Source organism: Andrena cerasifolii, chromosome 1 (genome assembly GCF_050908995.1).
Source record: "Andrena cerasifolii isolate SP2316 chromosome 1, iyAndCera1_principal, whole genome shotgun sequence".
Lineage (NCBI taxonomy): Eukaryota > Metazoa > Arthropoda > Insecta > Hymenoptera > Andrenidae > Andrena > Andrena cerasifolii.
The window spans coordinates 18,619,117-18,642,991 of NC_135118.1; the positions used below are offsets into that span (position 1 = coordinate 18,619,117).

General features: G+C 40.0%; 2 protein-coding genes across 6 annotated transcripts in view; both read left to right on the forward strand.

Annotated features, from left to right (window-relative positions):
- The window catches only part of LOC143368574 (uncharacterized), a 121,050-nt gene extending 102,802 nt beyond the window's left edge, over positions 1–18,248 (forward strand). Inside the window, exons 3-4 of the mRNA XM_076811439.1 lie at positions 10,259–10,553; positions 11,719–18,248. Of these exons, the coding sequence (XP_076667554.1) occupies positions 10,259–10,553; positions 11,719–11,933 (510 nt within the window). The 3' untranslated portion in view covers positions 11,934–18,248. The remainder of the gene's footprint in view (positions 1–10,258; positions 10,554–11,718) is intronic.
- Positions 18,249–21,969: 3,721 nt separating this feature from the next.
- Engase (cytosolic endo-beta-N-acetylglucosaminidase) overlaps positions 21,970–23,875 on the forward strand; it is a 54,758-nt gene continuing 52,852 nt past the window's right edge. For 2 of the 5 annotated variants that reach the window (XM_076811092.1, XM_076811101.1), the window contains exons 1-4: positions 22,220–22,751; positions 22,833–23,276; positions 23,368–23,542; positions 23,619–23,837. In XM_076811092.1, the coding sequence (XP_076667207.1) occupies positions 22,519–22,751; positions 22,833–23,276; positions 23,368–23,542; positions 23,619–23,837 (1,071 nt within the window). In that variant the 5' untranslated portion in view covers positions 22,220–22,518. Of the gene's footprint in view, positions 22,171–22,219; positions 22,752–22,832; positions 23,277–23,367; positions 23,543–23,618; positions 23,838–23,875 lie in introns of those variants that run through there. The other 3 variants (XM_076811084.1, XM_076811067.1, XM_076811075.1) reach the window with 3 other exon arrangements.

Here is a 23,875-nt window from a genome sequence, read left to right on the forward strand (position 1 = left end):
TGTAGCGCCAATTTAACCCTTAGTTGACACTCTGGTTGTGAGCCACCCATAAGCTGATTTTGGCGTTCTGTACCTTCTATATGTAAAACAAATATCTTTTTTTTCGAAACTGACTTACAGACAATTTTTCCCCCCAAAATATTATATCCGAACAACAACTCTGTAGATTTTCAGCTTCTAATATTGGAATTTGTAAAAGTTACAATTTTTTGAAGATTTCCTACGTTTTTTCTCGACACATGGTAAACTAGATTTTTTTTTGCACAAACTATGATTAAATTTCAATCGAAATAGAATTGGAATACATTGTGGAGACATCGAAATTGACCCGCGATTTTTTTCCATAACGATTGGATTCTTTAAATGAGAATGGCAGTCGTTCAAAAATTGCTCTGGGTTGTGAGAAAAAAGAGGCGTGTCAACGAAGGGTTAATTAAAAATTTTAAATGGAAATATAAACTGGAGGTAAAACTAAAATGGAATGATTTAACTTAATAAAAAACAGTTTTTAAAAATAAGCGACTTCTGCTCAAAAGCCATGCAAACCGCCCCTTTTGCCCCCACCCTCTGTACTCCCATGTCCAAATAATTGACACGTCGTTCCGTTCGGCGTTTCCAACCCCCCACGCTCCCTGCGAACAGAGTTGAACAGTTTTATTTCGAATAACGAATAAAGTCGCCGGATTTATTCGTTACTCCAAAGAACTCCGCGACGAGCAAGCGTCAGGAATAAGCGGCAACGCTTTCGGGATATGGATAGGATTCCGAGGGGTGGCGTGACGTAAAGGGAGCGCTTCTCGAGATAACATACATTCATACGTGCAAGTATACTCCGCTGGTGCGTGCCGACACGCGATACCTTTATTCGCTGATTTATTCGATTAAAAATTCAGTCAGGAAAGGATCGTTCGTTAGTCTCGCATAAATTCGTTTTATTAGCAATCGAGGGGCTCTGTGGGAAACAGGCGCATGCCACGTGTGCATAAATTTTCGTTTCTTTGTACCATTAATTCGCTCCTGCTATGTAGTGTAATTATTCCACACCTCTTAATTAAATAGCACGTAGGTACGTTTTACCGAGCAGTGACAGATCTTACATTGTTTTCAATACGGAGATACTAGACACGTGGAGAAATTAATCATTTACACGAAGCAATCACAGAAGTAAGTGACAAAAAATATTCTATACGGCGAAATAAAAACAGGTACTTAATTTTTCATCTAAAATTTGATAATAGTTGTCCTTTACCATGTAATTCAAGGTACCGTTTAAAATAATTATACTTTCATACCGCATTGCCTATGAAAATAATTTCTCCTTCACCTTGCTTTCCTCTAAAACCATAAAACACTGGGTTGCGCTTGTTCTCAACCGAGCCCCTCAATTTTTACGCGAAGATCGCTCGAACAAAATGAAATCTTATTCGAGTGACGCCTAACTCTGACCATGGGCACAGCGAATGTGTAAATGGCGAGCTATCGCTGTTCGCATGCTGTACTTAGTTAGGTGGGTGACGGCCTTCCATTCAGCACAGTAGGCAGTGCAACGTCGCCGAAACAACTTCGGACCCGATGTTTTATTGTTCCGCGAAATCTCCGGCAGCCCGCGATACGGGCCGTTTCGCCTCGCGTCGCCGGAAGTTCCCGTGGCGCGTATTGACATTGCTGGGGAACTCAATACCCGCCCGCCGACGAAATGTTGCAGACGCACGCGTACGCCGAGTGAAATTTCTATCTTGCCCGTTGTTATCGTATTCGCGGCACGTGCTATTTAAAGCAATACAAGCGTGCGTGCCGGATGCAGGTACGCGACGTATGAATATTCGCGGCAGCGCGGCTATTAATACGTAGACACGGGTGCTCCGCCCGTGATAAGGGTTGAATAAACGTTGGAAGAGACTACAAACGGGAGGTGTTTGGGGCGTAATTGTGTCGTCCAATTTCCATGAGATAGGCAATTCACTTGTCGCTTCGAGTGTCTTTAATTATTGTTGTATTCTTCTTCGCGCGGGTATACTTTGCGCGATATTGCTAGAGGGTGTTGTGGCGTGGGGGGTGCGTATTATTTGATCGTCGCTTACGTAGGAACGTCAAGAGGTAATCGCAGATTTTCATGAAACGTAACTGCGAATGATAACACTCGTAAAAGTATTTAATGCATTTTTTATGGAACATATCGAAGGGGTGAAAACGGTGCTGGATGGTGGGGGTGTAACAGTTATTTGGTGGGATATTTCAGAAACTGTTAAAGCTAGAAAACTATATTTATTTAAATAGAATTCTGTTGTGTTATATACACTGCTGAGAATAATTATTTTTAGGGGGTTGTGTATTCAAATTATTCTATGCCTTGGAAAGCTATTCAAAACTTGAAAATCTAAATGAATGCCAAGGTGCTATCTACGCAGTTCAGAATAATTAAGGACCTTGCAGTGAAAGGAGGGGTGCGCAGCTCCATCTTTACCGACTTCGACTGAATTAGAAAAAACTGTTTACAAAATTATTGCTTTCACTCGACATTGAAAAGAGAACACTAATTGATAAATATATATTTTCTATTTATATTTTTATGAATTTTGTAAATCTGGAACTGTGCCCTGACTTGCACCAAAGTGTAAAAAAGCGGTTGCTGTTGACTTACTGTTGCTTTATTAATTAAATATGGAAAAAATATGTCGACGTTTGTTGTAGACATAAAAAATAGCATTATTCTTGAGCCTGCTTGTCAACATTATCTGTAGAAATATTAAACACACATTTGAGGAACTTATAAAAAGGCTGTTTATAGGATGGGACGCAGTTGTGCATTCGTATTGTACAAAACAGTAATGGGTGCAGGTTCAAAATACGCAACAAATCGCTCATTTGTTATCGGATTTGCACGAAACGTGCGCCAAACCATGTAGAATTTTTACGTAGGTATATTCGTCATAACTCAAAAACTGTCAAAAATGGAACAGCATCCTCTTGCTGGAAGATCCTCGGTTAAAGAATTGCCTGTTCCATTGAGGACCTTACAGCAACAGGGGTGCAGTTCCATTTTTGATAGTTTTCGAATTAAGACGTATAATATACGTAAAAAAAATTGACATTGTGTGGCGCACGTTTGATGCAGATTCGATAACAAACGAACGATTTATTGCAAATTTTGAACCTGCACCCATTACCCTGCAGCAAGTCAGGGGCAGCTCCAGATTTTATAAATTCACCGAAAATAGAAATGAAAACTCATCACTTGAGTAACTACTGCTTATTGTAGAAAAATATATATTTTTTTCAATAAGTGTTCTCTTTTCAATGTTAAGTCAAAGCAATAAATCTATAAACAATTTTTTCTAATTTACTCGAAGTTGGTAAAGATGGAGCTGCACCCCGCTTGATGGATGGTCCTCAATTAACTTCATCCCCCAGGATAGTATGCAGAAGTTTAAAATCACCTACACGATGCATGCTAATACAAGTTACAGGGAGCGTCTGACCATACACCGACCCTTTCCCCTTGCTCTCATACTCGTTCCTCTGTAACACTTCAGTGGTACGAATCAACCATAGTTCCTCCTTGAATCTCCAGATTATCCAGAATATTCTTAGCTTGACAAAAATCTCCACCATAACTCCCACGAATTTATCAAAATTTCCATTCAAAATCGTCCAGTCACACTAGTCTTTATCCTCGTGAAATGAATGAACATAGAGTAAACTGCACTAATGCTGGCACTGCTCCAATCACTGGCACTCTTGATTAAAAAGCCAAATATAAAAAAATTTTCTACAATTTCTTATCATTCTTTCACTAAAACACTGCAAATTCCAGTAAGTGAACCACACATTTTATATCTGGCAACAGCACAAAAAGTCTTAAAAGTAGCAGTGAGACAAAGCGCTGAGTTTTAAGCGTTCCCTTAACATTTTGTCGCTTTATAGTTATAAGGAATAGATTGAACTACAGATTTACTAAGTGTTGTAGTTATTTAATAGTAAATGAAATAGTCTGTTTAAACTTCGTATTTCTTCTATATAACCTGAAATTTTCTGGTGCCAATGATTGTACTTTCATGCCTACTTTTGTTTTTCGTTGAACATTTTTAAAACAAAAGGCTTAATAGGTACCGAGGAGGTTTTATTTTAAAGGAAAAAAAATCCATAATCATCGACGATAACTGAGAATTAAGACCACATTAAAACTTCGCCAAAAAAATATAAACATTCCAATTGGGATGTCCGCTTAGGATGCCAATCATTGTACAGTTTACCCTGCAATGTTTTCGTACGCCTGAAACGAAAACGTGGTTCGAAAAACGTAGCCATTCCACGATCGCGAGCACATTCACGTGGACTCCCAGCAGACTTAACAAAGTGGCCAGTGTAGCGACATCCGCTGCCCCATAATTTCGTTTCACGATCCCTACTCTGCCGGGACCGTCGGCGTATCTAAGGGAGCTAGGAGATTCCCGTCACGGCGGAGCGCAACAAATCGATCTTCAGAGGCTGGGACTCTAAAAAGTTTTCTCGTCATGTCGGTGATCCCGTTTTCGTACAAATCTCGGCCGACGTGCCTGCACTTTTATAGATTCACCAGGAGACGCATCGGCCGGGCTGCTGGCTTTCAGCCTAGAAACTTTCGCGTCTCGGAGAGAAAGGAATGAATATTTACAGGTTTCTTTTTGCGCCGTCCCTTTTCCAACCCCCTCCCTCCCCCTTCGCTTCCCTCCTCGTTTCAATGAAATCAAGCAGGGATCGAGCACCAGCGATGCATTCTGATGGCGAGGCTCGAGGAACGGCGCGCCGCGTCGCACAGTCTTAAGCGATAGCCTCGCGTCGCTCCGACGTTCGGCGAACGGCGGGACACGGTGGCTCGCGAATGATTGACGCGACGTGTGCCCGCGCCGTTTTTTAATTATTTGCGCTGGAAATTGTGTCGGGTGAAATACGTTTCGCTGTGCATGCGTGAAATGACGTTGGAGTTCTGTCGTCGAAATGCTCGTATCAGGGAAATGCCGCATTCTGCGGTGAAGGGAACGTGGGGCAGGTGTGCGCGTGTTTGTTTGCATTCTACTGTGCGGCACTGTTTCGGGCATTGCGGAATGCGAGCGCGTATGCGTGCATGTCGGAAATATTAGGTCTCCCCAGGCAGCTCTCTTATTCTTTCTACAGAGATTCCTGCGCAATTTCGATTCGTTCCACTGGACTTTTATGAGAAATACACAGTGGCGGTGAAAAGAAAGTTTGAAACTGGTAGCTTTACAGGTGAGCTGGAGACTTCGTTACTTAAGGGGGAACAGCACTGTGACGGCCGGAAAAGTAAACCATTTTTAAGAATTTCTTTCAGGAATAATTTACAGTTTTCATAGAAAATTGTTGTTACCTACCTTTAGTGCGCTGTCTTAAGAGACTATAAACAAAATAATAAATAGAAATCATCCATAAATTTTAATATATTAATTAATCTTCTAGACCCCCCACGCGAGCTGGTCGAATGTGTAACTGTGGAACAGCAGGTTCGAAATTAAATTTCGTTTTTTTTTTATAAACTATATAATAATAATTCTTTATTGCACTGTAGACTTTACAATAGGAAACATATAAAAAAGCGAGAAAGAGAAAGAGGAAAAAGAAAAAGAATAGTTAAATTTGAATAGCACATGTAACACTAGAGGAGTGCAAAATGCGAGGTACAGCTGTCAGCTGTTATTAACCTTACTATTTAAAGCTACTTAAAACTAAAACTAATACAATAGAGTACACGAAAAGTAAATGTAGACGGCCAAATAACATGATCAAAAGTAAGAACTAACATCATATGCGTGTAGTTAGAAAATGTACAAAAGTAAAAGTTAATAATTAATTGTTAATGCTGATTAGCAAAAAATAGTGTCACTGCATGCTTGAAGGATGCGAAAGAGGTTACAGAGCGAATTTCATATGATAGAGAGTTAAAGTAAAAGGCGGAACAGTAGGAAAAGGAACCGTAAAATATGAGTGTAGTTTCCGTCGTACGTACGGATTCTTTGATTGAAAACAATTTTTTTAAATACGCTCGAGGAACTGTCTTATTCAGGGATATTCGAAACTTTCCTTCTAAAGCGCACCATTCTTTCAAAAATATTTTTTTTTAAGAAATCGGTAAGGTAATAAAAATTTTCTATGAAAACTGCGAATTATTCCTGAAAAGAAATTCTTAAAAACGACTTACTTTTCTGGCCGTCACAGTGGTGTTCCCACTTATGGGGTCTTCCTAGTGTGGAAAAATTCGATTTTTCAGGAAGTAAAAAAAAAGTAAGTATCGCACGTATCATTTTGCACGTTCGAAGCTTTATTCTAACACCTTTTAACACTATGAAAAAAAATTGTAAGTAAAAACATCGCGAAGAGAGTAATATCCTTCCGGATGCCAGACCTGGGTACCAAAACATCAAAAGCCCTGATCCACATCAAATATATCAGGCCTGCTCAGTAGACGTTACATTATCGTTCGAACTAGAATTCTGCAAATATTTACAAAATTGAATTACTACGATCAACGAAACCATAATTTTTTTGCTGGAATTGCTAAAATTTCTTTAAGACTTATTACCATATCTTTGTTTTTCAATATTTTTTCATTATGCTGGTTCAGATGATAACCACACGTCCACAGATTACCAATCTCTCTGCATTTTGTGTGTTGAGATAACCACAATCTTATTGCTGATATCAAGTCTGTCGTCTGAAAGGATATTGTTCACGACACTCCTACTCCTCTAGAATTGGATATTTTTACTTACAAATTTTGTTAATAGTCTTAAAAAATGATACTGTAGAATAAAGCTGCGAACGTGCAAAATGATACTTGCAACACACACTAGGCAGACTTCTTAATACAAGTGATCTGAATAGCATCTCATTTGTGAATTGTAAATATTTTTTTAATTCACGTGGATGGACCTGTGAGTGTCTATTGACTCTATTGTATATACATGTACTTGCCAAATAACAATACGACGTAATTATTTCAACGGCGTACGGCGAGGCAATTATAAAACTTTTTCCCTGCAGCGTATTTGTTAAATTCAACAGAAATATTCTTCCACGTCCTCCAACTTTCTCAGACGTCCCACAGAAAACATCCGCGGATGAAGAATTCACAACCCTTTCGAAGTCCGTGCACTGTGCGAGCGTGAAAGTTCCAACGAGGTCGCGTAAGAAATGCGCAAGAACCGCGGCAATTCAGCTGCACCCGTGCCTCGTAAATTTTCCGCGATCGTCATTCATCAGACATCCCTCAGCGCGAGTAACAACGTCTCTCGATACAGCGCGGTTGTCCAATTAACAGGATGGCGCGTTATCAAGCAACACCTAACCCAGACTTACCACCAGACCAGCGAGGGCAGATCGAAAGTGTCGTCGCGTCTCGAATTTCTCCGCTGAAATTAATCACACCGAGGCTTTCCTCTGATCCTCGCCAACCCTCCCCCACCCGCCGCTTCCTCTATTTCTCGCGCTTTTTTTTCTCTCGCATTTAAACGAGACCACTTCCTTTGTCTAATTTTTTTCGCGACATCCCTTTCAGCGCTCAGCGCGCGCTTCTATTTCAGTATTTCTCTCTTTTTATTCTGTTTCCCTTTTCTTTCGCTTTCCGAGGGTGTCTTTCTTTATCGCGCCGCCGCGTCGAGCATCAATATTATTAATTAGTGTCGGCCCTGCGAGGCGACGTCCAATGAATCTCGAGTACCGACGATGCGGCCACGGATCCACATCAGCGTACGCTCCTTCGTTACGCGGAGGATGTATAGTAATTAACGACACGAATCGTCAGATTTTCCCGCTCCCTTTTTTCCCCAGCCACGGATGTGACATGTTTAGAGAATCTACGTCGAGAGGGACTCTTTTGACTAATTTCAATTCTTGCATGGTGGCTTCTGGTGCGTCCGGGTTAGTTTGTAGTTTGGAACAGGCATGGGCAAAACTTTTATTTAACTAAAATTTTTAATAACGAACAAAATGTCGACAAAATTATTCGGCATGTGTCGAATAAAGTTGACGTTATTTAAATAATTCTTTTCATGCTCAACTCTGGTTTAGAAACGTTCTGTGTGCGCATTTAGCTGCGAGATGTTGACTTTTGTCTGGTCTTCCCCAAGGTGGTCCGCGTACATTGGCGTCCGCGGTTTAGGAAAAATCGCTGATTTTGAAAAACGAATCTTTATTAAGTTTATACTGAAAAAGTGAATATATTTAAATTGGATTTTTAATTTTTAATTAAATTGGCGCTACGAAATAAGTTCCAACAAGCAATGAATCGCAGTGACGATTAGAGGACACATTACTTTATCTTTTAATTTATTCATTACACGGGAAAATACAGTTAGTTCGAAAGAATGTAATTACAATACCACGAAGTGCGTTTTCAGTGATAAAAGAAATTAATATGCAAGGCGAAATTCAGGTCTTACGTCGTCATATGTTCCTGCATTTTGCGATTACGTTATTCCGCATTTGCTACGTATTCTGGATTTCGTTCGGTCACTCGACGTTTAAATGGCGCTGAAAGTTATACTCCCGAATTTTTAATCCACAAAAACGAACTCCCACAATTCGAGGACATCCTGTATATACTATAAACTCGCCTATTTCAAAACTGATAAAATCTAAATCACCAAGGGTTCGCAAACGACCCCAAAATTCATCATACTGGCTGACACATTTCACACCACCGCGAGATTTCAAATTTCCCGTGCCTCCAAAAATGATGCAAAAATTGAACTCTAATATCTACCCGGTTTCTCTCTTCCCTGCTGCATTTGGACATCAAAATGAATGGCAAATGTTTTCCTACTGAATAAAAACTTTATTCCTGTCAAATTATCCATGTGGTGCCCCACGTGACACCCCGCCCCCCGAATATTTCCATTAAAATGCCAAAATTCCAATAACGCCGTTGAACCTTGCAGCTTGACAAGTCACACACAGCGAGAGGAACAAAGGACGCGAATCAACACCAACTATTGTATTAGAATAAGTTGGAATGAAAATATTTATTACCTTTTAACTATTTCATTTATCTCATCTTTTTGAGTTTCTGCGATGTTTCTGGAGTTGTAAACCAGCAGTAGCAACTGTTATTATATCCCCACCCTAAAACAAAGGAACTTTTACGCTATCCCCGATCGGCAATTTCATGTCCACCAATCGCTCGAATGTACAGCAAAACTAGGTTTTTTTTTTAAATCGGTTTAATAGATCTTCTGAAATCGTGGTCACCGTTTCGGAACATCGTGTTTCCAGAAAAACGTGTTCAGAGTGTCCTCGACTCATACCTGCGTTCGGAATTGGTTATGTGACTATACATAGAATTTATACCGTTCCGAATTTTGGTGTGAAACTTCCACGGGATGTTATGCTACGAAAGTATATTAGTAAAAAAACTCGATTTTCTGAAAATTTTTAACTGGGGGGCCCCCTTAAGGGAAGGTTCCGGTCTAGAGCCCCCAAAAATAGGTGATCTTTAGGAATTAATTAAAGGAAAACTACTACATATAACTTAATGGGACTTACTGCATTGCATTGAGGATGTCTTAGATTATAGAAATATATTTTTTGTTTTGTAATTCATCATTGCAGACGGCACTGGGGAGTTGTTAAATTCAAGCCGTCAAAAAAATCATCCAAATCGGTGGGACCTGTATCTCCAAAAGTTATTATCCGATTCGACTGAAACTTTTTATTTTAAAGAATATACTTCTGGTTAGGGGAGATACCACGAAAAAAAATGCAAAAATGACATTTTTTAAGAAAATAACGACACTTGAAGTTTGAAATCACTTTTTCCCTATACCGTTCGTCCTTTCCACGCCTTTAAAAATTATAAATTTTCACTATTCTGTAATTTTGCCTGGTCTCCCCTAGCCAGAAGTATATTCTTCAAAATAAAAAAAGTTTCAGTCGAATCGGTTAATAACTTTTGGAGATACAGGTCCCACCGTTTTGAGAACACTGTTTCGAGAAAAACGCGTTTAAAGTTTCACCTGAGCGCCGAGTGGCCGGTGTTGCGCCCATGCATTTGCCGCTACTTAAAGGCGCAAATTTTACAAATTTAAAAAAAATCCTTTCAAACACGTATTCCTGAAAGGTTGAAAGTTCGAAGAACGAAATAAAAAAAAAATCGACTTTTAGACCGGAACCTCCCCTTAAGGCGAGAGAAAGGAGCGGAGCACGCAAGAGCACGCCCGGAACGTGGAGTTCGGCGCAGTACATATGAATTTTCTGTTCCCGGTTCCAGATACCATCCTACGACTCGAACTCTCATTGCTTGTGCGTGGCTGGCGAAGTATATTGTTGGTGGCAGAATTACAATCCGAGCACCGATCCATCCGCCGGGCCCCCGTTCCTCCCATCGACGACGATAGAAAGTAATTACACGCCGTCGCTGGAGGGAAGCACGGATGCCGTCGACAGTTCGGAAGCTTCCGGTGATCCGGCAGAGGAGCCATCCGTCGAGCAACAGGGATACGTGGAGATTAACGTGACGTACTCGACTACTTCGCAGCCGGCGCCGACTACGTGTCTCGTGATGGGTAATAAATTAGTCGCCAGCTCGTTTTCCGTTGATTCTTTCCGCGGCCGTCACCTGTCCGCCCATCGATTTCCCACGAGGCGGGTGCTCCCCCGAGATAATTAGTCCGCTGATGAAATGCAATTTGAAGAAGAGAAAATTGGGAGGGTGCTCGTTAATTTAACTTCCTTCGCGGCTGTTTATATAAGGGCAACGAAAGGGGCGGGGGGAGGGTCGATATCCTGGGGATAATAATATTCATTATTACGAGGAAAAAGTTGACGTTCTGGTGGGGGATTAATTTTGAATAGAAACGGGGATAGAGTTTATTTATTTATTTATTTATTTATTAATTTAACGGGACGTACCCTTTAGATACAAAGAAGCATATAACTAAGTAAGAGACAGTCAGCTATAGTTACCCTGTATACCGGACAAAAAACATATATACACAGATTCAGAAAAAGAGAAAGCAAAAATAATAGTAATAATCTCAGACGCAATGACCCTTCAGGGGCGTGAAAACGTACCCGAACAGCCTTAAATTTTAGCCAATCGAAAGCGAGAAAGTTCACACTCAGTGCGCACCAGTCTGACAGTCCGAACATGCTATTAAAAAATTGATGCGTCATCTTTGTAGTTGCATTATTACAATCGTAATTCTGTAATAACTTAATCAATGAAATTAATTTTAATAAAGCCCTCTTAGGCCCTTCTTGCATAAAATGAAGAAAAAAATGTAGAAAAACATGTTGTTTTTCAGATCATTTTTCGTTATTAATTTAATGTTTGCATAATATTTGAAAAAAATATAGTCATAAAAGTAGTGGTCGTGTCATGTTCAGATCGATGTATATTCGGTCAACATCGATTCGCAAAATTTCACCACAGCTCTGTCAATTTTCTCGACGCGACAATGAAATTTAGAGATCATACGCAGAAAAGGATGGGGAATCTAATTTAATGCAAAACGAGCCTGAGTGTCCTGAAGCCGTTCTTGCATCGAACAATACAATTATTGATGTTACTACTCTATCCGCTCACTTCACTTCAATTATCTCCTTTTCTCGCCACCCCTTACGCTCGTTACCCACCCAACTCATCCTATCCCCGCTTCCCCCAATCTCTCGCCGCCCTGACACTCGCATTTTGCAACGAAATAGTCGACGCGAAATTTTCATTTGCAGGAAGGGAGTACCGCGAGGGCGAGGTGCTGCCCCATTCGACCGGGAACTGCATCGAGTGCAGCTGCGGATCCGAGGGCCGGGTCGAGTGCTCGCCACGGGACTGCGTGGCCCTTCGACCCGAGATACCAGTTGCGCCGGACATCCCGGACGCACCGGACGGCGACTTCGAAGTGTTCAACCTCGTCAGAGACCGGGGGATCGACGAGAGCTTCTAGGAATTCCGATAATAACGATCGTCGCCGGCCCGATCCCGCGCAACATGGCCACGGCCTAACCGGGATCTCCTGGGAGATCCGCCTTCGCCCCTTTTACTTTCCCGTTAACCCTCTGTTGATCGATACTGATCGCTAATGGATATTAGCAGATCGGACTGCTTCAATTTATACTCGGTTCCAACGTAACGTCAGTTTCGTCTTCGAGTGCCACGTTTGGAGGATGAAGATGCGAATGGTGCTGTGAGATGCGGGGGCGATGTCGATATAATTTCGAGGGATATGTTACGTACTCTTTGGGGATAGTTTTAATGAGTATATTTTTATACGTAGTTTGTTGGTAATTGGTTTAGAGCGGGGGCTCGATAATTTGCGGTAAGTGGAGCGTAAGTGGGCTCGAATAAATGGGAACTTTGATTAGGAGATACGCAGTGGCTCGGAACTTTGTTCACGAAGTAGTACTATTGCATTTATATACCTAGATTATGAGTTTCATACTTTATGTTGGAATCGAAGGAAGTAGACAGTAGGTGGAATGTAGAAACTCAGGATAACTGAAGGAATGATTTATTTTGTACTTCTTCAGGTTCTCTTATAGTAGCTTAGTTTCTCGATCAATGTCGATGAGATTGGCGAGATATTTAGGTTCCATTAGCGACTCACAAGGGAAGAACCTCTTCAGGTTTGGCAATTCCAGAAAATTTTTATACTTAGTGTTTGTGAAGGTTTTCACTCTGATATTAATTTAGCAAAGCAGTAAGACGCGCTTTTCAGCTAAATTCGAGAAAATCGACTTTGAAAACTTCTGAGTTCCCTTATATACAGGGCGTTCCTTTACCTGTGTTCAATAATCCAGGAGGTGATTATACAGGCAAAAATAAAACGAAAATCAAGAGTGACGAAATTCCGGTAAAGGCTTCGATTTTTGAGAAAATTGACTTTAAATTTTGCGTAAATATGCGTGCATCTTAGGCCCTGGAAGGGCACGCGCTGGAAGGGCACGCGCTGGAAGGACACGCGCTAGAAGAGCACGCGCTTACGATGCACGCGTATTTACGTGAAATTCAAAGTCAATTTTCTCGAAAACGAACGCTTTACCGCAATTTCGTCAGTCTTGATTTTCGTCTTATTTTTACCTGTATAATCATCCCCTGGAGTCTTGACCATAGACAGAGGAACACCCTGCATATAAGGGACCCCAGAAGTTTTCAAAGTCGATTTTCTCGACTTTGGCTGAAAAGTGCTTTGTAAATTAATATCAGAGTGAAAACCTGCACGTACACTAAGTATAAAAATTTTCTGAAATTGCCAAACCTGAAGGTCCCCCTGTCAGTGAGACACATAATTGGCTGACAATCAGAAAGCTTTTTCGAGATACACGAGCCGACCGTTATTTATTACCCCCTCGATTTCTAGTCACTTCATCGCCGTAGACTTAATTTATCATACCACTGCTGTTGGGAGCCAGCAATCGCATTAATTATTATCGATTCCTTTTGTTTAGTCGTGTTGCGGTTACGAAACACTAGTGCTTCTTTGTAAAAATAGACTTCTCCTGTATATTAAAAGTATTATCTTTTACCGTTCAATGCCGTCTGAGGGGCATAGAGAATTTTATTCGAAGGACACTCCCCCCGTCCTTTGATAATTTCATAATTCTCTAACACCGAAGCCCGTTCGAGCAGACTTCCTCCAAGTCTCGTTGGGAACACGGCGGCTTCCCTCGAGAGCGTGCCTTTATTCTCCTTACGTTCCACCGTGTTTTCCAAGCAAAAATGGAGACTCACAGCTTTGGGTAAAACGTGTAGCACTTTCTCCGTGCAGAGGACGAAGAGGCGATCTGGTTCCCGGGCCATCGCTACGAATACTCGCGACGATCGTCATTCCATCGCGAACGAGTAAGACTATCTGGCCAGTTTGGCTTCGCGTTTTCTACGTAGACAACACCCCCTTCATAGAAGAAGCCCCCCCCCCCTCGACGCTAGATCCCGTTTAGTTCTCTAACAAGCAGAGTGCACGAGACTCGAGTCGCAGGTTCGCCTAAAATTTGCTGCATAATTATTGCACGCTGTATAATAATATAGTAAATTATATCAATCACTGCGCTGCTGAAAAGTGCGCCAAACCATCGATTTCAAAACAGAGATGGGCAAAATTTTTATTTAAATAAAATTTCGAATAATGAATAAGTGTTGAAAAAATTATTCGTCATGCGTCGAATAAAGTTAATTTGGATTTAACGAAAATTATTCGACGTCGAAGAAAATTAAAGAAGTTAAAATTACAGTTAAAATTACTGCTGAAAAATTTATTCGTCGAATAAAAGAATTAATTTTATCTTTAACTTAATTAACTTTTAATTATTATTATTATTATTATTTCGACGGGAGAACCCTTTAGAATACAAAGCATGAACAATTGAGTACAATAAATATATATAAAAAAACGTAACATAAACAGAAAAATAAAATAAAACGGAAAATATAAAGTAACGAGAAAAACATAACATAAACGGCGACATCGCCAAACCACTGAGCGCAAAATTAATGCGATGGTAGTCTCCTAAGTACCAGAGTCCTAAACGAGGCGAAAGTGGTTAAGAAAATATCTAATTCTGCAGGGCACTGGTTTAATCTAAAGTTGAAGTCACTTTTATTCGATCCGTTATTTAAATAATTTTATATTTGTTAATGCCCAGCTCTGGTTGAAAGTTCTACTTTCTGCAGAACCTCGGTATCTAAATGTTTCGAAATTTCTTGAGCTTACCCTCTATTTTTTTTCGTCTAATTCCTAATTATTTCTACGTTCTAATTCATTAAATCAACGTCGTCTTTACTTATTGCTCTGTGTATCAGATTTGAGAAGTGTGACGAAGCTTTCAACTCGGCTTCCTTGAAATGTATCGAACAACTCTCCTCATCCCCGATTAGTATGTCACTGCGCATAGTGTGCATCAGCCACTCGCACGATTTTAGAGAAATCGACGAACCGAGCCTCGTACACTGGCCACGCAAGTGAGCAGGTTAGTTTCCTCGTCTATCGTACCGTGTTTTGTACATGTTTTGGGGGAGTACTTCCGCGCACTCGACAGAGAAGAAAGAATTCCGTAGACGTCGGCCTACAACGTACGAATTAATATTTCGGGGTACGAGAACCGGCCTGCAAGTCGGGGTGGGATCAAGTACCCGCCTAAGATGGAACGATAATTCCAGAGCTTCATAGCCCTTGATCTCTAAGATCTTAGATAATAATCCTGTCATCATATCCTTCGTATTCTAAGTGGAATGTAGCCATATCCTGTGCCGTGTACCTCGGCGAAGCACGAATTGTAAGGGGCGTGCGCCCCGCGACGAATTAAGGGGTTGTGCCTACCTGCATGGTCTGGAAACTCAAGTATTTTCGGGATTTTTTTTTTTGAAATTTAAAGAAGTTTTTAAATAAACGGTTGTATATTCGAAAGTATATATTTCAAAGTTCTTGTAGTTTTTTTTGCAATGCGATATGTAAATAAATAATGGAATTATAAGCGATCTTCCGGCAGCGTTTTTTTCATTACGGTGATCACTGTGGCTTTGACCTGGTTCAACAGAAATCAAACATTCGACCAAGTTTAGTTAGTGTATTAGATTCTCTTGTCCTTAATCGTGGCTTTTTCGTTTCCGTTGCGTAGTTTTTATTTTACAGATGAAAAATGATGAAACAAGAGCGCGATTCTGTAGTGAAAATCGATACTTTTGCTATGAGAAGCCGCTATTTTGTATCAAATTAATATTTTGGGATAATGAACGATCAAGGACGAGATAATCCAATATACTAACTAAATTCCCGCGAATTCTTTATTTCAGATGAACTAGGCTAGAATTAGAGTGGTCACCGCAAACTACTGAAATAAAAATCGCTGCCGGGAGATCGCTGATATTTTTTTTATTTATTTATATTTTCCATCGGAAAAATTACCACAAGTAGTTTAACACGTACACTTTTGAATACATACAAGTTTATTTAAAAAAACACTTCAAGTTTGTTAAAAAAAAAATCCGAAAATACTTGTGTTTTCAGACCTTGCAGGTAGGCATAACGAGACTTCGATCGGTAAAGGGTGGTGTAAATTCGAGCGACTCGGGGCGCGAAGGGGAAAACAGATCGCGGCTGTTTTATTGGAAACTGGGCAATCAGTTTTCATTAGCTCGCAGTTAATACCAAATCTTGCTCCCGATCGTCGCTTATTGGCGATCGCGAGTTTAATAGTCGACTTTCCAGGCGAGCGAATTCCCAGTCTCTGTGACCGAGCATCTTGTATACTTATGTCATATCATGAACGAAATATCACCGTGGAATACCAAAGTTTTCAGAGGGACGATTAGAATAGCCCGTTATAACTTAAGGATTAATTAGCGTGAATCGACTTGACGAGCGGAGCGAATTCTTTTCAGGGTGATCGCGAGCCTGACTTCTGAGCGCGGATTTCAGATTACCCTTTATGATACCCATTGGTACTACGTTACGAATTTAATTAAGATTCTGTGGTAGAATGATGCTTGAGTAAATATTTAATATCACGTCGGTCGCGTATTCCGACGCCTGAATTTAATATCTCGGATAGTATCCCGAGCTATGATAATACATGTACCCCCTGACTCACACCCTCCCTCTATTAAGAATAGAAAACCAACAAATCCTGCGTTGCATGGATCAGCGTGCACAATATAATATATACATATATATATATATATATTCGTATGTTTACATGTACACGTACCTAAGTATATACACTACACGAGGAACCAAATATCGCGAGATAATATCGTGCGTACCTATGCATATGATACGTAAATTATACCTGTAGGACTAGAATATGAGAGTATCGTCAACGTTGTGCACATCTTTTGTAGATAATTGCGGTGACAATTTTCCTCTTCGTTTTCTGGTACGTTGGCGCCCGCCGCGGCGTTTCAGTAACGCCAGCCACGATTGCAGCCAGAGATGGGCAAAATTTTTCTTCGAGTAAATAGTTCGAATAACGAATAAAAGTTAAAAAATGATTCGTCATGCTTCGAATAAAAAATTCACTTTATTCGTCGAATAAAAAGATTGACAAAGGTTCGTCGAATGAATTCTAAATCTAAAGTAACTTTTAAATGTTTCATTTAGTTGATGCCCAACTCTGCTTGCAACAAACGCGGGGTGAATTCGAGCGGGAATAGCGCAGAGCTGTTGGTTACATGGATTCTGTTATCACGCAAGTGCAACTCGATTGGAAGGTAGATGGGCCAGTCGTTTGACCAAGTAGGTGCAGCATGTTTTCAAGTTCTGTTGCTCGAGATGAGTTTTACGGACCCGCAGATGTATTCCTCTTGAAATAATAATGGAATATCGATTTTACGTGCTGCGAAGGTATTCATGTTTCCAGATATGCGTACAGATCTCGTGATTACAGCTTATTTTTAAAAATTAAACGGAATCTGGTAATGAACTGCAGTAAAGTGAGAGCCTCGCAAGCTCAGTCGAGTTTTCGTAGAATTAGTTGTGACAACTTCATTTCACTTCTGCAGTTCTTTATCTTACTGATCGACCTTTGCAGTTGCATCTTTGAAATAATACCTACAGGTGCAAGGGTGTCGTAGACTAGCAACCTTTAAGTTGACTGTCCACTTTAAATATCTCTCCTGGATTTGAAGGTAGAGAAAGAAACAGGGGCGGATTTGGAAATTTGGTGGCCCTAGGCTAAGAAGCGTGTATCGCCCCTTCCGCGAAATATCATCAAATAGGGGAAAGTGGGGCATAACCGGGTGGCTAATGTATTTTTCCTGCTGGCATAAAGTCAGACGGCAAAATAAACTTTGCACACCGCTAGAAATCTGAATTGGACCTTGCAGAATCAGAAAATGAGAGTTCTTATATGAAAAAACTGTTTGGCTCACAGGAAAACAAGTTTCTTCGGAAATATTCAAGTACCCGGTTTTACCCTATAGGTAATATCGGGTACCTATTAAAAAACACATAAAATATGATATAATTATAAACCATTATTACTATTATTTTAGAAACCATAAAGAAAGATATTTTAACAGATATTAATTTGTACATAAATTTATTTTAATTTATCTAGTGCACAAAAATCACAAATAAGGGTCTCGTCACCCACCTCAATATTTGTGCAAATCTCATGAGCCTATTCGCGATCTATACATATAATCAAGATTATTATTGGATTTTTTAAAGATTAGAAATCAACTTCTATAAGACATTTGCGCCATACATAGAAAGTATGGGTACCCGATTTTGCCCCATACTCAAATACCCGGTTTTGCCCCAAATGAGGTGATTTACTAAACATTAAATATTTACACTTCAACGTGCGATAAAGAGCCGGGTAAAACGTAAAAATACTGTGCAAGGACTACAGAATACAATGCAGTACTTACCGTAATAGATTCTTTAAATCCAAGTGGTATAAAAAAGTCAATTCACCAACGCAACACTGGAACGTTTCAACTCGAAATTTTTAAACTTCTCTGGATGAAAAGCTACGACGGTTTTCGCGCTGCGATTGATCTCGTACCGTTGAGGTCCACCCAAATGTAACACCGTACGTTGGGTGCATATCGCAGCTCTTGTCTTAGAAAAACAATGATACCCCGGTCTGACCCGCGTACCCGGTTTTGCCCAACTTTCCCTTACCTACCTTAATTTAAAAGAGTTAAGATAATTTTAAAATTAACTCAGCATGCCAACTCACAAATGAGTTATTGCTAAATTGCTAGATAGAAGAAAACTGAATTGTTTTTAAAGTTCTCTCAAGCCTCTGTGTTTGAACCTTTGCCAATTCCTTTCGCCAAAAATTTACCACCCTTACCCTGCGGCATACTTACAATTAGCTTGCATACAAATCCGCCCCTGGAAAGAAATGAGACGAATATAATTTTTTCAATTATCCCTGTGGAAAACTGAAGTTTTAAGCAATCAGAAACTGGGCCAAGCGTAAGCAACCCATCGAAGATCAATTTTAACAAACTGTGAGTTCGATCGAACCGTTTCCGTTACTTTGGTAAAATGTACACTTAACTTCTACTTAATTTTACTATATTTACAATAATTTCGTTGGACCAACTCTGAGCAACAGCCATTCTTCGTGCATATGCATATATTACTACATATTACACTTCTCTTAATACCAACGGAACTATAATTATCCTGTCTCTGCCAGCGATCCATCTATCTTCGAATTACCGTACCCGGAAACTTTTGATTGTACGAAAAAGTTTCGCCCCACATATACAATTAATTAGCCAACTTAAACGTAGCACACCGATTGTAATATCGTGCCGGAGATAAGACGAACGAAGGGCTGTAACTATACTTTTACGACGACGAGAAGTTACTTGTTTATAGTTAGAGGCATAGTTAGGTAGAGATCCAATGTGATATATACATCCAGAACAAAAAAAAGGTAACTTTGTCTAAAAGTTTTACAATACCTAGGGGAAGATACGATCCTATCGCAAGATTGCTGTAAACTTCGGCGAACGGTTGGTATCGTAATTAGGGGATACAATAGGGGAACGAGCAAGAGGTTCGAATAACGGCGCCGGGTTGGCTCGTTGCAGCGGCTAAAATCGTCACGCATCTATTAGTTGTATTTTCGTTAACGGGGCCTCGCCCGAGTAACATTGCGGGGCAAACATTGCAATTCCTGTACTCGTATTACTTTTAACAATAGCTGACATAGGGAACAGGATGATCACGAATGCTGCGTGCTATTTTTTAATTGTGTCGTTTTTAAAGGAAACCAAGTAGACAATCCGTGCATTGTCGTTTCGTATGCAAAACGAAGTCCCTATCGGGTTAGCGAGCACGAAATACACGAGTGAGAGAGAGAGAAAATGAAAACGAAGAAACAAGAATGGTAAAAACGGCGTACCGCGGGACCACCATGGCAGTTCGTTTTTTCGTTGACGTTTACATTTGCGTAACGATCTCGTACGTCTTCCAATCACCCCACACACTGTTTTGTGTGCCTCCCGTAACCCGTGGGATCTCCTGTCTTCTTAAAAAGGGTTGTGTACACTAAATAAAGGAAGGTCTTACGATATGTCAACGATTTATTAATTTTATTATTGCTCGTTACTCATTTTGTTATACAGTATTCGAAATGACTGGTTCCAGTGGCGGATTTTAAAAAAGGGCCAGCTGGCAAACTGATGGGGCCCATTTCTTCCGGAAAATGAAGAGATAGTTTACTAAAAATGGGACAAGTGTAGTAGTACGAAAAAAATAATGTAGTGTTTGGGTACCTATAGGTACCTAATCATAATTTCTTTTGGAGATGGGGCCCTGGGGGCCTTCTGAGCAGTGGCCCAGGAGGGAACTGCTCATCAGCCGCCCTGTTAAATCCGCCACTGGCTGGTTCCTGTTTCCTTAAGGGGGTATACCCGTTTGAACCCTCGGAAAATGTATACATTTTGTGGATTTTTTTACAAGTCAACGGTTTGATGCAGATTTCCCGTTTTTTAACTATGTTTACATAGTATTATGAACTACTTATAAAAAAAGTTTCAGTTAAAAAACTATTGTTTTTCGGAAGTTACGGATACATGTCCGAAAGTCTCTCGATTTTAGACGGCTAAACGGTGGCCCTAAAAACTCGCGCTACGTTCAACCAATTTACTTCAAATTTTGCATGCAGAATCATAATAAGATTCCGCATCGTCCAACGAAGGCTTTTTTTATTTCGATTCCCCGTTTATTATTTATAAAGGAAAAAGGTGGATTTTTCTCTTAGAAAAATTTAACTTTACCTTTGATCTCTCACCATTTCTTTATTTTTCAAAATTTTCAAAATCGCCTTCTTTGGACGATGTGGAATCTTATTATGATTCTGCATGCAAAATTTGAAGTAAATTGGTTGAACGTAGCGCGAGTTTTTAGGGCCACCGTTTAGCCGTCTAAAAGCGAGAGACTTTCGGACGTGTATCCGTAACTTCCGAAAAACAATAGTTTTTTAACTGAAACTTTTTTTATAAGTAGTTCATAATACTATGTAAACATAGTTAAAAAACGGGAAATCTGCATCAAACCGTTGACTTGTAAAAAAATCCACAAAATGTATACATTTTCCGAGGGTTCAAACGGGTATACCCCCTTAAGGGGGTAGGTTACCCTCAACAGCCCAAAATCAGGCCCTTCTTCAAACCCACATTCTGAAGTAATAAATCAATATAAAGATAATTTTTGTTTTACTTCTTAAGCGTCACTTCGTTGACTTTAATATGCAAAAAAAAAATTGTAAATATATTTATAGGAAAAAAAGTTATAAATATAAATGTGAGAGCGTGTACGCGATGCACCGTTTGATGGTGAACACGATTCCGGACAGGTGAATTACATATGCGACAAAGCAAAGGCATTTTTATAATCTGTAAAACAGTATCCATCTTGTGCAGGAAGCAAAATTTTGTTGAACAAATTAATACAATTTTTATGTCGATGTTTCTGATTTTTTCCTTTTTTTGTAGGAAAAATATTTTTTATATTTTTTTTAAGAATTTATATTGAAAATGTGCTCCCAATACATGGCGGGGAATAGTTTTCTACAGCTCCCTGTAAATTTTCATTCAAATCGTTCGAGCGGTTTTCGAGATTTTATATTCACCGTTTTGGAAAATGTAGTTTCTGGGAAATCGCGTTTAAAGTTGGACATTATTTTTGGGCCAAGCTCTTGTACTGGAGTGGAATTGGTAAAAGTCGATTTCACAACTTTTGCACGTGAACTTTTTTCGTAATTTGTGAATTTTTGTTGTGACAATAATTTTTTTTGAGGATGTTAGGGGAGGGTCGAAAGATAAGATTTCTGGAAAAGATTTTGGGAAAGGACGGTTTCCATGAGCAAGGGAATTGGCTTTTTTCATACATGTAATAATTAACACTTACGAAGAAAACCCGTAGATTCAACGGATTTTTCAAAGGGGGATCCACGGAATTCTACGGAATGTTGAACTTTTCTCTACGGATTTTCAAAAATCTGAGTTGGCAACACTGAGAACACCCCTAGTAGTACAACTCGAAACAAACTTGACAACACGTGACTGGTATAGGTTAAGCAAACTGTCAATAAATGTTGAGCATAATTGCCTGAATATGAAGTTAAACACCGAATGCCACGTTGTGTGCTTGCCTCTGTTTGCTTCAAGTGGCCTGTTTCAGAACAATTCCAGCAAAACCCGGAAAGACACGCGTTTCGGTAAGTGGTTTCGTAATCAAATACATTAGCCCACGAACGTCCGCATAACAACATTATCGCATTACTATTTGTATCGACATTGTGCACACGCAGTATCATTTTATCCGCTCCATTCGAGATAAGTATACTAATCACGTTATCCACATTAGCAGCTGCTAGATACCAACGAGAAAAAGTTACGCGCGAAATGATATGCAAGTTCCGTTTGTTACAGAGGCTATCGGCACAGTAGATACCCTGCAGCCTTGTAATTCTTCCGGTGTCGTAAGTCGATAGGAAAACCTCTGTTCTAATGAACTACTCGGAAACTATTTCAAAGTCGCCTGTGATACAGTGCGAATCAGAGCGATGACTGGCAGAGTAATGGAGTCGCAACCCTTCCGTGATTTAAAAGAATTGTACGATAATTTGAGTAACTTAAGATCGTGGCCACCTATTAGAGGATTACGGGAATCGACGGATTACGTCTATCGTGGCTCGGAGGTAAGCGTCCAGAAATTAAGGTTGACGAAAGATGACAGGGACGAGCAGCCTAGAACGTTAGTTTGCCATGATATGAAGGGTGGTTACCTCGAGGACAGGTAAGAGTCGTGGAACTCGCGACGTTTCATATATTTATGTACCAGAGCGATTATTATTAATGTTATACTGCTTATTTCCAGATTCATAGGCGGATCGAAGTCTCACGAGTCTTATCTGTTCTATCACTGGAGCATTATCGACACATTCGTGTATTTTAGCCATTATTTTATAACCATACCACCTTTCGGATGGATCAATGCGGCGCACAACCATGGCGTAAAGGTTCTCGGTACTGTAATTACAGAGAGAGAAGGTATTTGGGATACTATACTTGAGTCGCAGGAGGCGGTGAGAAGGTTCGCAGATGCTCTGATTATCGTTGCAAAGTTTTATAAGTTTGAGGGCTGGTTGTTAAATGTTGAAAATGTGATTAAAAGCGAGCATGTTGATAATTTAATATATTTCATGAAACACCTGACAGAATATATTCATGAAGAGATTAGAGATTCTGAAATTATTTGGTACGACAGTGTGACCAATGAAGGAACATTGCACTGGCAAAATGAGCTAAACGATAAGAACAAGTAAGCTTCTTGTCCACTCGTCCCGTGATTTTATATTGTTTTCGAAATCTACGCGGCAATTGAATCTTACGATCTCTTTTGAATGTTACAGAGAGTTCTTTCTAAATTGCGATGGTATATATTTAAATTACAATTGGACCAAGTCGAAGCTAGAGAACAGTTGCGCACTGGCAAGAAGCTACAATCGAGATGTGCGAGATATTTATGTAGGAGTGGACGTTTGGGGAAGAGGTTGTCCTGGCGGTGGCGGTTTCAACTTGGCATATGTAATTACAATAGCATCGTTTGTTCTGTGGAAATGAAATTTGATTTATTATCTAATTATTCTGTCACAAATCACAGGCTCTGGAAAAGATACGACAACAAGGATTATCCGTTGCTATTTTCGCGCCAGGTTGGACCCACGAATTGTTTGGGCCCAAAACGTTCCAAGAGTTGGAAAATTTATTCTGGGCCCAACTGTTTCCATACATGTACATTCATGTAACTATTTATGAGGGAGAAGTGTTCAAAACATCCTTCTGCCATGGAAATGGTAGCGCTTATTATCGCTGCGGTGAGGTAAAATTCATTTTTACCAAATAGTACAATTATATGCA